This window comes from Piliocolobus tephrosceles, chromosome 7 (genome assembly GCF_002776525.5).
Source record: "Piliocolobus tephrosceles isolate RC106 chromosome 7, ASM277652v3, whole genome shotgun sequence".
Taxonomy (NCBI): Eukaryota; Metazoa; Chordata; class Mammalia; order Primates; family Cercopithecidae; genus Piliocolobus; species Piliocolobus tephrosceles.
Genome location: NC_045440.1, coordinates 25,748,180 through 25,763,198, shown reverse-complemented (window position 1 = coordinate 25,763,198; position 15,019 = coordinate 25,748,180). Strand labels below are relative to the sequence as shown.

Here is a 15,019-nt window from a genome sequence, read left to right as displayed (position 1 = left end):
GGGGGTTGGAAATGTGAGGGAAAGAATTTAATCTCCATCCAATCACCTTTTGCAGATTAAAGTAGGGACACCCAAAGAGAAGAGAGCTTTAGGATAGGTGATCTCCGGAGACAGGCTCAGGGCACAGGGTGTCTGGTGGCAGACCGTGGCTATACCGGAGCCCAAATCCACTCACCTTTTGTGGGGATGAACCTGACTACTAGTCTTGTGGCCTTGCAAGTCTCCTAGGATCTCCATTTCTTTGTAAGTAAACTGAGGCAACTGGGCTAAAACAGCTTTTACTGATGCCTATTTTGACCAAAGTTCTATAAGAGCTATACAATGGAGCCAAATGCCCACCTCTGAGAGAATTTTCTAGATCAAAGATTGGGTAACAGTCTTTTAGGAGAAGCCATGGTCTGGGAGAAGTGGACTCAGAGCTGTCCTGCCAGGCCCCAGATGTATCCCACCTGCTCACTCCTCAGTTTTTCTCTGGTTGCAATATCTCTGAACATCCTTCTCCACCGCAAGGAAGTGTCTCCGTACCTCACTGGGGCTGGCCTTCAGGGTGTCCAGTAGAAACCTGTAGATCTGAGGTTCAGGTTTGACCATTCCCACCTGACACGACTCTATCAGGAAGTCAAAGTGCGTCTTCAGCTCACACATCAGCTGGGCCAGGCCATCTCTCTCAGCACGGTCATCCAGCCAGGTGTTGGTGAGGATGGCAGTTGTGAATCCTGAGCAAAAAGCCACCAGTAGATGGACCAGCTATAGACCTTTGCCCTGAGATGCTCCAGATGCCCCCAGGGGACCCCAATGATGGGCCAAGCAGGTTGTGCTCACTTTTATCAATCTCTTATGCCCGGCTTTCAACCGACAAATTGGAAAATAATCATCTTGACCCATGAACACCTCTGACACAGACACAAGCGTGAGCTGCGTTCATTCAAGACCTTCAGAAGCCCAGATGGAGACACTACCCTCCTTCCTCCTTGACAACAGTGGAGCAGCACTCTTACAGTCATCAGCTCGTTTGATCTCTACCACCTCAGGGGTGGACAGGGCCGAGCTTCCCCTCCCAGATTCACAGATCAGCAAACAAGCTCAGGCAAGTTAGGAGCCGCCCAGAGCCACACGGCAAAGGTCCAGCGTTCTTTCTAGTCCATGCTACTGAAAACTCTGCTTGACTAAATTCCAGAATACCTGCCTTGGCAATCAGGGACTAGGTTCCTATTTCAAAACTAGAGAACTGTACATAGAGACAGGATTATCTGGTTTTATCTGCCTAACCAGCGAGGGTGAGAACTAGGCAATGCTGGAAAGAAGACACTGAAGAGTTGATGGTGAGACTCTTCCCACGCAATAGGAGGAAGGAATTGCAGACACAGGATGGCTCAGCCACAATCAGGTAAGTCTACTGATAAGAGGGTGGAACGGTTTCAAGTATGCCTATGACAAGAGTCAGGTGCTCACACCAAGTCAATGCCTATGGATGAACTTGACCTCATGTCTTAGACTATGTGATATAATCTGAGCCCATGTCAGCCAACTCATAGCTCGGATACTCTGATACCCAGAGGCGGAGAAAATCACAGTTGCTAAAAAGGCCTTGTTTTTTAATCACTGTGACAGAAGATTGTGTCATTTGGATCATTACTAAAGTGCCATTGAAGGGGAGAATGATGCTCATGAGGCAGTCATGGGCATCAGTTGCTTTATTAAGTAAAATTCTGCCATTTTTCCAGCTATTCTAATAGTGCTGCTTTTGCCATTGGATAAAACTTGCTCTGGGGCTATGTTTAAAGAGGCTTTCCATCATGGCTCAGAAGATCTGTGATCTTAAAACTCACTTCTATGGATTCTGACCTAATGCTCCCAAGGGTTCTGTGTGGTCAGGTCTGAGAATGGCCAGTATCAGATCCTTACCTTTCTTCCTGAGCATGAGAGCTGCCTGGAGCATGGGGCGGTTGATCTTTCTGGCTGAAATCGCCTTGCCAAAGATTTCATTTACAGAGAAATTCTTGGGGAGGCAGACTTCAGAGGTCTCGGAGCACTTCCTGCAGTTTTCTTCCATGAGTGGTATCCACTGTCAAAGTGAAGTGAGGGGACAATTTGTACAGCCATTCAGAAAAGCTATGGCAGGATCTACTATATCTAAACATATGCATTCCCTGTGACCAAGCAATTCCATTCCTGGACACATACCCACTGGAAATGCCAACATATATTCTCCAAAAGACATGGCCAAAAATGTTCATAGCTGTACTCTTCCTAGGAGTCCCAAACCAGAAACCACCCAAACGCCCACTAACAACAGAATGGATAGACTGTATTATATTCACCCACAGTCACAGCAGTGCTATCCCTAAGAGCCCATCTCAGATGCTATACTCTTAGCCCATCTCGGCCGCTATAACGAAAGACCAGAGTGTGGGTGGCTCATAAACAGCAGAAATTTATTTCTCACAGTTCTGAAGGCTGGGAAGTCCAAGATCAAGGCTCCAGCAGATTTGGTGTCTGGTTAGGGCCTGCCTTCTCTTTCACAGATGGCACCTTCTTGCTGTCTTCACATGGTAGAAGTGGCTCGATAGCTCTCTGGGATCTCTTTTATAAGTGCACTGATCTCACACCTGAGGGTTCCACCCTCATGACCCAACTATATCCTGAAGGCCCCACCTCTTAATAACATTACCTTGGGGGTTAGGATTTCAACATAGGGATTTTGGGGGGGACATAAACACTTGGATCATAGCAAGCCCCAAACCGGAAACTACCCAAATGTACAGTTATGGGCTAAACTGTGTCCTCTAGAAATTCCTGTGTTGAAGTCCTAACTCCCAGAGCCTCATGATGTGACTATATTTGGAAACCAGGCCTTTAAAGAGGTATTTAAGGTAAAATGAAGTCATTACGATGAATCTTAATCCAGTATGACTGGTGCCCACATAAGAAAGAGGAGATGAGGACATAGACACACACAGAGGGATGACCATGTGAGGACATAGGGAGAAGACAGCCAATAACTTGCTTTTTTCCCCTCTTTCTCTGCTTTCTACCATGTGAGGATACAGTAAGAAGGTGGCCATCTGCAAACCAAGAAGAGAGCCCTCACCAGACACTGAACCTGCCAGTGCCTTCATCTTGGACCTCCCAGCTTCCAGAACTGTGAGCTATACATGTTTGTTGTTTAAGCCACACAGTCTATGGCATGTTTGCTGTAGGCAGCAGCTGAAGGTGCTATATAAGACACAAATACAATCGTATTAGCCAACTAATACACTCACTAATAGCAGAATGGACTGTGATATCTATACATCATCATAGCAGCACTATTTGTAATAGTCCCAAACTGAAAACTACCCAGGCCCCCATCAATAGAAGAATGGATAGATTAGGGTATATGAATGTGATGGAATGCCATGCAGCAATGAGAATAAAATGATCTATGGCAGCATGCAACAACTATGAGTCTCACTCATACAATGTTGAGCAAAAGATGCCAGACACAAAAGAGCTGATCTGCACCATTCCATTTACATAAAGTCCAAAACAGGTAAAATGTTCTGTTGGGATAGAAGTCAGAAAGGTACTACTCTTGGAGGGATGGTGTCCAGAGTGGGGATATGTGTTGCCTATAGCGCTGAGAATGTTTTGTTTCTTGATCTGGGTGCTGGTGATAGCAGTATACTCAGTGTGTGGAAAGTCATCAAGCTGTACGCTACGTGTACTTTTCTATCTGTATAGTATACACACATGAAAAGTTAAAAGATGACATTCATTCCCAAGATAAGACTTTTTTTTTAAAGACAAGTCAAGTGTAAATAGACTGTAGCATGAAATAATTTAGTCTTCCAGGCTTCTTCCCTCTAGCCATGCCAGTTTTCTAGAAGTTACACACAGACTATCAGAAACCACTAAAGGAGTCTGAATGAAACACAGGATTTTCATAGCAATTACTAGAAATTCACTCTAAATTCTGTATGTTCATTGAAAATATAGGCTGGGCATGGTGGCTCATACCTGTAATCCTAGCATTTTGGAACACCAAGGTGAGCAGATTGTTTGAAACCAGGAGTTCAAGACCAGTCTGGGTAACATGATGAAATCCCATTTCTAGCAATAATAATAATAATACAAAACACAGCTGGGCATGGTGATGTGTGCCTGTAGTCCCAGCTACTTGGGAGGCTGAGGTGGGAGGATCATCTGAGCACAGAAGGTAAAGGCTGCAGTGAGCCATGATCGTGCCACTGCACTCCAGCTTAGGCAATAGAGTAACACCCTGTCTCAGAAAAAGAAGAAAGAAGGAGAAGAAAATACATAGCATTTCCCTCTTTCTTACCTTCCAACAATATTACTGAGGTTTTTTATGGATTAAATAAAAAGTCACTAATTCAATAATGTTCTTCCCAATAGTTTCATCACAGTTTTCATTCACCAGTTGCCACAATATATTAGCATGTATGTTTTAAGGTGACTGCAATATTCCCATTAATACTATTAATACAACATTTGCCTTCATAGAAAAGGTGGGTGTTTGCTATTATGATGGGCCCTAAGTTCGGGGAGATAGGCACATAGGCAGAGAACGTCCACCCAAAGGGCTCTGTGTGGTGATATCCCCTCACCTGGGAAAGTGTGATCTCTCCTCTCATGAGCCGAGTAGTAGCACCCTCCGGGCCCCCTTTATGGAAAGCATCATTCAGAAGGCCTCTGGAAAACACAAAGAACATCAGGAACGTTCTGTGGATTTCGTCATGGCAGCACATGGAAACAGACGCTGTTCATATTCATTGAGAAGCAGCCACTAGAAAGGCATACTGCCAGGAACCGGAAAATGCAAACACAGTTCAAATTGGGATCTTTGTCCGCAAGGACCCAATCAGCTGAGGACATGAGACCACACAGTAAATCACAATATGTTCCACGGAGAAGCTGCTCATGGGAAACCACCTGATAGCAGCTTCAACCAGAGGTGCTTCCTACTTTACCATTTAAGGGTCAGAACAAGAGTGGGCACGTGGCCACTACTGTCCTCGTGTGCACCAGGCATGGTCTCGAAGAACTTTCTCATGAGTTCACCTTCTTCAAAAAGAATGGAATATGTTTTTTCTGGTTTCGAGTCTGCCTGTCTAGTTTCTATTTTATCTTAATCTCATCTTCTAACCTTTAAAAAGTTTCCTGTATTAGTCTGTTCTCACACTGCTATAAAGAAGTACCTCAGATCAGGTAATTTACAAAGAAAAAAGATTTAATTGGTTCATGGTTCTGAAGGCTGTAGAGGAAGCATGGCTGGGGAGGCCTCAGGGAACTCACAATCATGGTGGAAGGTGAAGGGGAAGCAAGGCATGTCTTACATGGTTGGAGCAGGAGGAAGAGAGAGAGGGGAGAAGTGCTACACACTTTTATAAACTAGATCTCATGAGAACTCACTCACCATCACGAGAACAGCAAGGAGGAAATCCACCCACATGATCGAATCACCTCCCACCAACTCCCTCCTCCAACATTAGGGATTACAGCTGGATATGAGATTTGGGTGGGGACACAAATTCAAACCATATCACTGTGTTAAGTTGTGTGCCCTCATCCCAAATACATACATTGAAGTTCTAACTTCCAATACCTCAGGATGTAACTGTATTTGGAGAGTGGGTCTTTAAGAGGTAATTTAAGTTAAATAAGATCATACAGATGGGCTCTAATCCAACAACAGGACTGATGCCCTTATAAGAAGATTAGGACACAGACACACACAGAGGGTCAACCATGTGAGGACACAGGGAGAAGAACACTATTAACAAGCCAAGGAGAGAGGCCTCAGAAGGAACCAACCCTGCTGACATCTTGATCTTGGACTTCCAGCCTCCAGAGCTGTGAGAGAAAACATTTCTATTGTTGCCATGCAGTCTATGTTTGCTGTTACAGCAGCCCCAGTAAATAAATACACTGAGTAACAGAACAAATGTACTTATGTGTAGAAATGCATTTGTTCTGTTACTCATGTCTGTAAAGTAATTTTAACTGGCTTGCCAATTCCAGATGAATTCCAGTTGAACTGCTAAGCCAGTTAAAATTACCAGTCCTGAGTAACAGAACAAATATCCCCATCCTGGGAGCTTTATTTTTGATAATAGTTAAGTATATCTTTTATCAGACACCTTCTTGCAGGTAATAGTGGTCAGCTCTGGACCAACTATTAAGGAGACGTATACCTAATATCTGTGGCCTTGCTCAACTTTTCAATGTCAGCAACGGTTTGCCCAAACCTTTGCCAATAGTTTTTGGTTTTTTAAAACAGCTTTCTTACGGTATAATTACTGCTATGGTTTGAACACTTGTCTCCTCTGAAACTCATGTTGAAATTTAATCCCCAATGTGGCAATATTGAGAGGTGGGCCTTTAAGAAGTGATTGGATCATGAGGGTTCCACCTTCATGGATGGATTAATTCATCCATGGGACAACAGGTTAATGAGTTAATGGGTTATCATGGGATTGGGACTAGTGTCTTCACAAGAAGTAGAAGTGAGGCCTGAGCTAGCACATTGAGCCTCCCTCACCATATGATGCCCTGTGCTACCTGGAGACTCTGCAGAGAGTCCCTACCAGCAAGAATGCCCTCACTAGATGCAACCCCTCAACCTTGGAATTCTCAGCCTCCATAACTGTAAGAAATAAATTCCTTTTCTTTGTAAATTACCCAGTTTCAGGTATCATGTTGTAAGCAACAGAAAATGGACTAAGACAATTACATAGCATTAAATTTATATATTATGATGATTCAATGATTTGCAGTAAATTTACAGTTGTGTAAGCATCACCACATTCCAATTTTAGAACATTTCCACCTCCTCCAAAAGACTCCTGGTTCCTTTCAATATCTGCTCCTCAGTATTAAGAAGCAATCCAATATTCAACTTAACGATCCTATTGAGCATCTTAGGTATGCGAGGGATTGTACTATGTGCTGTGATGCAAAAGTGGAAAAATATGATGCTATTCATAGGAAGCTCACCGAAGAACAAGGGAGGCAAGGTATAAACAAATAACTACAACACACTAGGTGAGTGGGAAAACAAGGGGAAAATTATTCCTTCTCCCTGTAGAATGGCAGATGATAAAATAAGAGGAACTAGGGAAAGAATATAACTACACAGCAAGAAGATACCACTGAATCTATAAAACAAGGGCAGGTTGTCGTTAAGAAAAAAAGCAACTTGACACAACAAGAACATTCTTGGTATTGGAAAACATGAATTCCTAATTTTAAGGATGCTTAATGAAGGCAGTGAACAGTAAAATGGCTTTCATAGAAAATGAAATTGTTGAATCAAAGGACAAGGAATGCTCTCTTTGGCCTTTGTTACAAGCAGGCTTTAAAAAAAAGGGAACTAGGAATAGGTGGATGGAAAGTTATCTGACAGGAATTCTCGCTGGTTTACAGAAACAATAATGGTTAGTGATTGGCTAGGTGGCAGGCCACGTTTCCATTAGCAACCACAACAGTCAGTTTCCTTGAATCCTTTACTATAATTTTGATGAATGCATAAGTTAAACAAAGAATTGGAGAAACTAGTGCCTGAGTATGAGGGGTAGGTTGTGAAAAGAAACCCATTAAGATCCCACCAGGGTTTTTTCAGACCCCAAAGTCTGACTGAATAATAATAGCATTCTTACACATACACCTCCCATCAGGGTCCACTAAGATTAAGAAACTGTCCAAGACTCTCGGGAAAGCTTTCTAGACCCTACACCCTAAAGATTAGATAGAGATTGAATGAAACACTCCTGCTTGTAGGTACAATCCCACACATAGCATGGAGCTTAAAACTAGAAAAAACTTGCAACTTTGAGTCTGGTGAGTTACTCCAACCTTCTCCCATAACAGGTTGCAGAAATAAACTCCCTTCTTTCCCAGTCTGTCTGCATCTTGTTATTGGACCATGGGAACAAGCAGCTGGACCTCATTCTGTTCAGGAACAGCTACACATTTGTGGAAGTTGATCATCTGAATTGATTCTATAGTCAACTAAAACAGAGTGGAGAAGCCAAGGGGAAAAAACATCCAAGGTTCAAAACATTGTTCCAAGAATGTAATTCTGAGAAAAGAGAAAGGAAGAAACCAGTCAGGCAGACAGTTAGGGTGAGTCCTCCGTTAAATTATTTCAAACAAAAGTACAGCCAGTGAAATAAAGTTGTAAGCACAGGTAACGGAACTTGCCTAAGACATACCCACAGCCACACAGATAAGGAAGGTTATACAGGGGACTTGGCCAGATATCCCTGCAATGGAAAATTCCATCCCCTGACACATGCACAGTAAGGGCAACAAAGCAAAATGGAGTAACTCAAGCTAAGAGCTCGCAGCTGTACTAGGAGGATGGGGTGGAACTACCAGAAATGCACACCTTATGCAAATGAGGTGCCCAGCCCCACATGGATTTCTTACAAAAGCCTCTGTATCCAAACTGTGAATCAGCAACCCATTTTTCCAGGACCCCTCTCCGTGGCAGAGAGCTTTCTTCTTTCGCTCATTAAACTTCTTTCCTTTATTAAACTTTGGCTCCAACCTCATCCCTGGTGTCCACGTTCCTTAACTTTGGTTGTCAGACAAAGGACTCAGGGTACCACCTCAGCTAACAAGAAGATTGCTACATTGTGATGCACTGGTGAGACTGTAACAATTCTCTGCAAGCCCAACTGCTGGTACTGCTTGTTGTAACTGGAAACCAGTTTTAACCCTAGCTTCTCAGATAATTTGCTACAACTCTAGGACCAATTTTGCCCACGGCTGTTGCTCACCAATCAGAGCTTGGCAGCTCCCCAAACTCTTAGAGTGCCAATGAACTTTCTCAAAGAGCAATTCACCATTTCTCCTTTTTCATAGAACCTCTAACTTTGTCTTTGTTCTTGGGACATATCAAAGACCACCAGATCTGCGTGTGCGCCCCAAATTGCAACTCTTTCTTCCCAAATAAAACATTAAATTTAGAGATTAATCTCTACATCTCTATTTTGACTTTGACACACTGTTGAATTATAGGGTGTGAGTTACGGTGTCCAGTGTATGGCATTTTATGGCTACGTGGCTTCAGTTAGTCTAGAGCCCACCTAGCCAATGACTTCAATAAGTAATTAGCTAAAGGCAGAGAGTGAGCTGTGTAAACAGGCAAACTAAATATGGCCTGAGAAGGACTCTGTATTTCTATATTTGAGCCCTTGTAGACGAACTGCAACCTAGCTTAATAGGTAGACAAGACTGAAACCCTAACTTAGGAGTAGCACCTGTAACAAAAGCTGAATCTTGGCCAATCCGAGTGGCTGTACTTCAACCATTCATACACTGCTGAGTGTTCAAACTGTGTTCAAATAAGGCAAATGCTGAGCTGTAACTAATCCGGCTATTCTGTACCTCACTTCCAATTTCTGTAGGTCATTCCCGTTTTTTGTCTGTAAATCTTCTACCACCTGGCTGCATGGAAGTCTCTGTGAATCTGCTGTGATTCTGGGGGCTGCCCAATTCACAAATCATTCATTGTGAGACGTGAGGCCAGCTGGACTTCTGGGGACTGGGGGAACTTTCCTGTCTTACAAGAGGATTGTAAAATGCACCAATCAGCACTCTGTAGAATGCACCAATCACCGCTCTGTAAAACGCACCAATCAGTGCTCTGTACAATGCACCAATCAGCAGGATTCTAAAAGTAGCAGGGAAGATTGAAAAAAGGGCACTCTGATAGGACAGAAAGGGACATGGGAGGAGACAATAAGAGAATAAAAGCTGGCCACCCCAGCCAGCAGTGGCAACCTGCTCGGGTCCCCTTCTACACTGTGGAAGTTCTGTCCTTTTGCTCTTCACAATAAACCTTGCTACCGCTCACTCTTTGGGTCTGTGCCATCTTTTAGAGCAGTAACACTCACTGCAAATGCCCGCGGCTTCATTCTTGAGGTCAGCGAGATCACGAACCCACCAGCAGGAATCAACTCCGGATATATCTTGGTGGCTCGTCCAGGATATTACCATGCAGTGAGTACCATCAGATCCCTTTTGCTTGCTATTCTGTCCTATTTTTCCTTAGAATTTGGGGGCTAAACACTGGGCACCTGTCATTCAGTTAAAAGCAAGTAGTGTGGCTGTCAGACTAAAGACACGGGTGTCAGGCTTTCTAGGAAAGGCAAGGATGCAGGTTTTCGAGAACGCATTGGTAAGGGCCACTAAATTCAACCTTCACTAAATCCGACCTTCCTCGGTCCTCTTTGTGGTCTGGAAGGAAAACAAGTGTTTCTGCTGCTGCTTCAGTGAGTGCAACTATTTGGAAAAGCAGGACTCAGAGACCATTGCAGGTTCTTGGGTAGGGTGGGGATGGGGAGCAGACCAAAACTGCAGGCGGTATTTTACTTTCAGATGAGAAACACTCAGGCATCAACAAGCTCACCCTTGAAATACATCCTAAGCCATTGGGACTAATTTGACCCACAAACTCTGAAAAAGCAGCAGCTTATTTTTTTTTCTGCACCATGGCCTGGCCCCAATATTCTCTCTCTGATGGGGAAAATTGTTCACCTGAGGGAAGTATAAATTACAATACTATCCTGGGGCTTGACCTTTTCTGTAAGAAGGAAGGCAAATGGAGTTAAATACCTTATGTCCAGGTTTTCTGTTCATTAAAGGATAATCCACAACTATGCAAAACTTGCAATTTACATTCCACAGGAGGTCCTCTCAGCTTACCTCCATATCCTAGCCTCCCTACAGCTCCTCTTCCTGTTAATGATGAGCCTCCTCTAATCTCCCCCACCCAGAAGGAAACAAGCAAAGAAATCTCCAAGGGACCATAAAACCCCCGGGGCTATTGGTTATGTCCTCTTCAAGCTGTAGGGGGAGGGGAATTTGGCCCAACCTGGGTACATGTCCCCTTCTCCCTCTCTGATTTAAAGCAGATCAAAGTAGACCTGGGCAAGTTTTCAGATGATCCTGATAGGTATACAGATGTCCTACATGGACTAGGGCAAACCTCTGACCTCATTTGGAGAGATGTCATGCTATTGTTAGATCAAACCCTGCCCTTTAAAGAAAAGAATGCAGCTCTAGCTGCAGCCTGAGAGTTTGAAGATACCTGGTATTTTAGTCAAGTAAATGATAGAATGACAGCTGAAGAAAGGGACAAATTCCCTATCGGTCAGCAAGCCGTCCCCAGTATGGATCCCCACTGGGACCTAGACTCAGATCATGGGGACTGGAGTTGCAAACATCTGTTAACCTGTGTTCTAAGAGGACTAAGGAGAATTAGGAAAAAGCCTATGAATTATTAAATGATGTCCACCATAACTCAAGGAAAGGAAGCAAATCCTACCTTCCTTGAGTGGCTATGGGAGGCCTTAAGAAAATATACTCCCGTCACCCGACCCCCTCGAGGGTCAATTGATCCTAAAAGATAAGTTTATTGCCCAATCAGCCGCAGATATCAGGAGAAAACTCCAAAAACTATCCTTGGGCCCTGAACAAAATTTGGAGGCATTATTAAACTGGCACCCTCAGTGTTCTATAATAGGGACCAAGAGGAACAGGCCGAAAAGGAAAAGCGAGATAAGAGAAAGGCTGCAGCCTTCGTCATGGCCCTCAGACACAAAAACCTTAGTTGTTCAGAGAAGACAGAAAATGGAGCAGGCCAATCACCCAGTAGGGCTTGTTATCTGTGTGGTTTGCAAGGACACTTTAAAAAATATTGTCCAACAAGAAACAAGCTGTTCCCTCAGCCATGTCCACTATGCCAAGGCAATCACTGGAAGGCACACTGCCCCAGAGGACAAAGGTTCTCAGGGGCAGAAGCCCCCAACCAGATGATCCAACAACAGGACTGAGGGTGCCCGGGGCAAGCACCAGCTCATGTCATCACCCTCACTGAGCCCTGGGTAAGTTTAACCATTGAGGGCCAGGAAATTGACTTCCTCCTGGACACAGGTGCAGCCTTCTCAGTGGTAATCTCCTGCCCCGGATGGCTGTCCTCAAGGTCCTTTACCATCCAAGGAATCATGGGACAGCCTGTAACCAAGTATTTCTCCGACCTTCTCAGTTGTAATTGGGAGACTTTTCTCCTTTCACACGCCTTTCTTGTTATACCTGAAAGTCCCACACCCTTATTAGGGAGGGACATATTAACCAAAGCTAGATGTATTATCTATATAAATATGGGGAACAAGTTACCCATTTGTTGTCCCCTACATGAGGAGGGAATCAATCCTGAAGTCTGGGCATTGGAAGGACAATTCGGAAGGGCAAAAAATGCCTGCCCAGTCCAAATCAGGTTAAAAGACCCCACCACTTTTCCTTATCAAAGGCAATATCCCTTAAGGCATGAAGCTCATAAAGGATTACAGGATATTTTTAGACATTTAAAAGTTCAAGGCTTAGTAAGAAAACGCCGCAGTCCCTGCAACACGCCAATTCTAGGAGTACAGAAACCAAATGTTCAGTGGAGACTAGTACAAGATCTCAGACTCATCAATGAGGCAGTAATTCCTCTATATACAGGTGTACCCAACCCCTATACCCTGCTCTCTCAAATACCAGAGGACGCAGAATGGTTCATTGTTCTGGACCTCAAAGATGCCTTCTTCTGTATTCCCCTGCAATCTGACTCCCAGTTTCTCTTTGCCTTTGAAGATTCCACAGATCACACATCCCAACTTACATGGACAGTCTTGCCTCAAGGGTTTAGGGACAGTCCTCATCTGTTTGGTCAGCCACTGGCCCAAGATCTAGGCCACTTCTCAAGTTGAAGCACTCTGGTCCTTCAGTATGTGGATGATTTACTTACGGTTACCAGTTTGGAAGCCTCATGCCAGCAGGCTACTCTAGATCTCTTGAACTTTCTAGCTAATCAAGGGTACACGGCATCTAAATTGAAGGCCCAGCTCTGCCTACAACAAATCAAATATCTAGGCCTAATCTTAGCCAGAGGAACCAGCGCTCTCAGCAAAGAGCGAACACAGCCTATACTGCCTTGTCCTTGCCCTAAGACATTAAAACAGTTGCGGGGGTTCCTTGGGATCACCAGCTTTTGCCGACTATGGATTCCCGGATACAGCGAGATAGCCAGGTCACTCTTTAATCAAGGAGACCCAGAGGGCAAGTACTCATCTACTAGAATGGGAACCAGAGGCAGAAACAGCCTTCAAAACCTTAAAACAGGCCCTAGTACAAGCTCCAGATTTAAACCTTCCCAAAAGACAAGACTTCTCTTTATATATCACAGAGAGAGTGGGAATAGCTCTTGGAGTCCTTACTCAGACTCATGGGACAACCCCACAACCAGTGGCATACGTAAGTAAGGAAATTGATGTAGTGGCAAAAGGCTGACCTCACTGTTTACAGGTAGTTGCAGTGGTGGCCATCTTAGTGTCAGAAGCTATGAAAATAATACAAAGAAAGGATCTCACCGTCTGGACTACTCATGATGTAAATGGCATACTAGGTGCCAAAGCAAATTTATCGCTATCAGACAACTGCCTGCTTAGATACCAGGTGCTACTCCTTGAGGGACTGGTGCTTCAAATATGCACGTGTGACCTTGAACCCTGCTACTTTTCTCCCAGAGGATGGGGAACCAATCAAGCACGACTGCCAACAAATTGTAGCCCAGACTTATGCCAGCCAAGAGGATCTCTTAGAAGTCCCCTTAGCTAACCCTGACCCTAACCTATATACTGATGGAAGTCCATTTGTGGAGAATGAGATACGAAGGGCAGGTTATGCCATAGTTAGTGATGTAACAGTACTTGAAAGTAAGCCTCTTCCCCCAGGGACCAGTGCCCAGTTAGCAGAACTCGTGGCACTTACCCGAGCCTTAGAACTGGGAAAGGAAAAAAAATAAATGTGCATACAGATAGCAAGTATGCTTATCAAATCCTACATGCCCATGCAGCAATATGGAAAGAAAGGGAGTTCCTAACTTCTGGGAGAACGCCCATTAAATACCACAAGGAAATCATGGAGTTATTGCACATAGTGCAAAAACCCAAGGAGGTGGCAGTCTTACACTGCCAAAGCCATCAAAAAGGTGAAGGAGGAAAGGCAGAAGGAAACAGGCAGACGCTGAGGCCAAAATTGCTGCCAGGTGGAATCTCCCATTAGAAATACCTAGGAAGGACCCTTGGTATGGAACAAGGCTCTCCAAAAGATTAAGCCCCATTATTCCCCAACCAAAACAGAATGAGGACTTTCACGGGCGCATAGTGTTCTCCCCTCTAGGTGGTTAACGACAGAAGAGGGAAAGGTACTCATACCCGAAGCCAGCCAGTGGAAAATACTTACGAACTTCCACCAAACGTTTCATATGGGTATTGAGAACACTCATCAAATGGTCAAATCCCTATTTACAGGGCCAAATCTCCTCCAGACCGTCCAACAAGTAGTCAAAACCTGTGAGGTGTGCCAAAGGAATAATCCCTTGGTCCATCATAAGGGCCCTCGAGGACTGGCAGTTAGACTTCACCCATATGCCTAAGTCAAGGGGATTTCAATACTTGTTGGTCTGTGTTGACACCTTTACAAATTGGATAGAAGCCTTCCCCTGAAAGACAGAGAAGGCTCAAGAAGTGGTTAAAGTCCTAATTCATGAAATAATTCCTAGATTTGGGCTTCCCCAAAGCTTACAAAGCGACAATGGTCTAGCTTTTAAAGCCACGGTAAATCAGGGAATTTCCAGGGTGCTAGGGAGACAATATCACCTTCACTGTGCCAGGAGGCCACAATCTTTAGGAAGAGCCCACACAAGACCCTGTAACCATGAATACCGTCTTAACTTTCCAAGCCCCTTTATGCATCCAATGCAACCTGTTATCAGGCCTGCCCCTGGGGCACCTGCTATCCCATCAGTGTAATTACACCCTATAACTTCAAGCCCCAACTGATCATAGTAACTCCCGTGTAACCCAAACAGCTCCATTCAGATGGCTTGTCTGCTTCTTAGGGCCCCCCAAAATCATGACCTCCTCCCTGCTTAACAAACAGTTCAGGTTTTGTAATGGCAAACATA

General features: G+C 44.3%; 1 protein-coding gene across 2 annotated transcripts in view; it reads right to left on the bottom strand.

Moving 5' to 3' along the window:
• EPHX2 (epoxide hydrolase 2) overlaps positions 1–15,019 on the bottom strand; it is a 57,372-nt gene that overhangs the window by 39,404 nt on the left and 2,949 nt on the right. The window contains exons 2-4 of one of the 2 annotated variants that reach the window (XM_023216789.2): positions 4,608–4,692; positions 1,906–2,065; positions 526–716 (exon numbers count right to left, since the gene is read on the bottom strand). In XM_023216789.2, coding sequence (XP_023072557.1) covers positions 526–716; positions 1,906–2,065; positions 4,608–4,692 — 436 coding nt within the window. The remainder of the gene's footprint in view (positions 1–525; positions 717–1,905; positions 2,066–4,607; positions 4,693–15,019) is intronic. The other variant, XM_023216790.2, reaches the window with a different exon arrangement.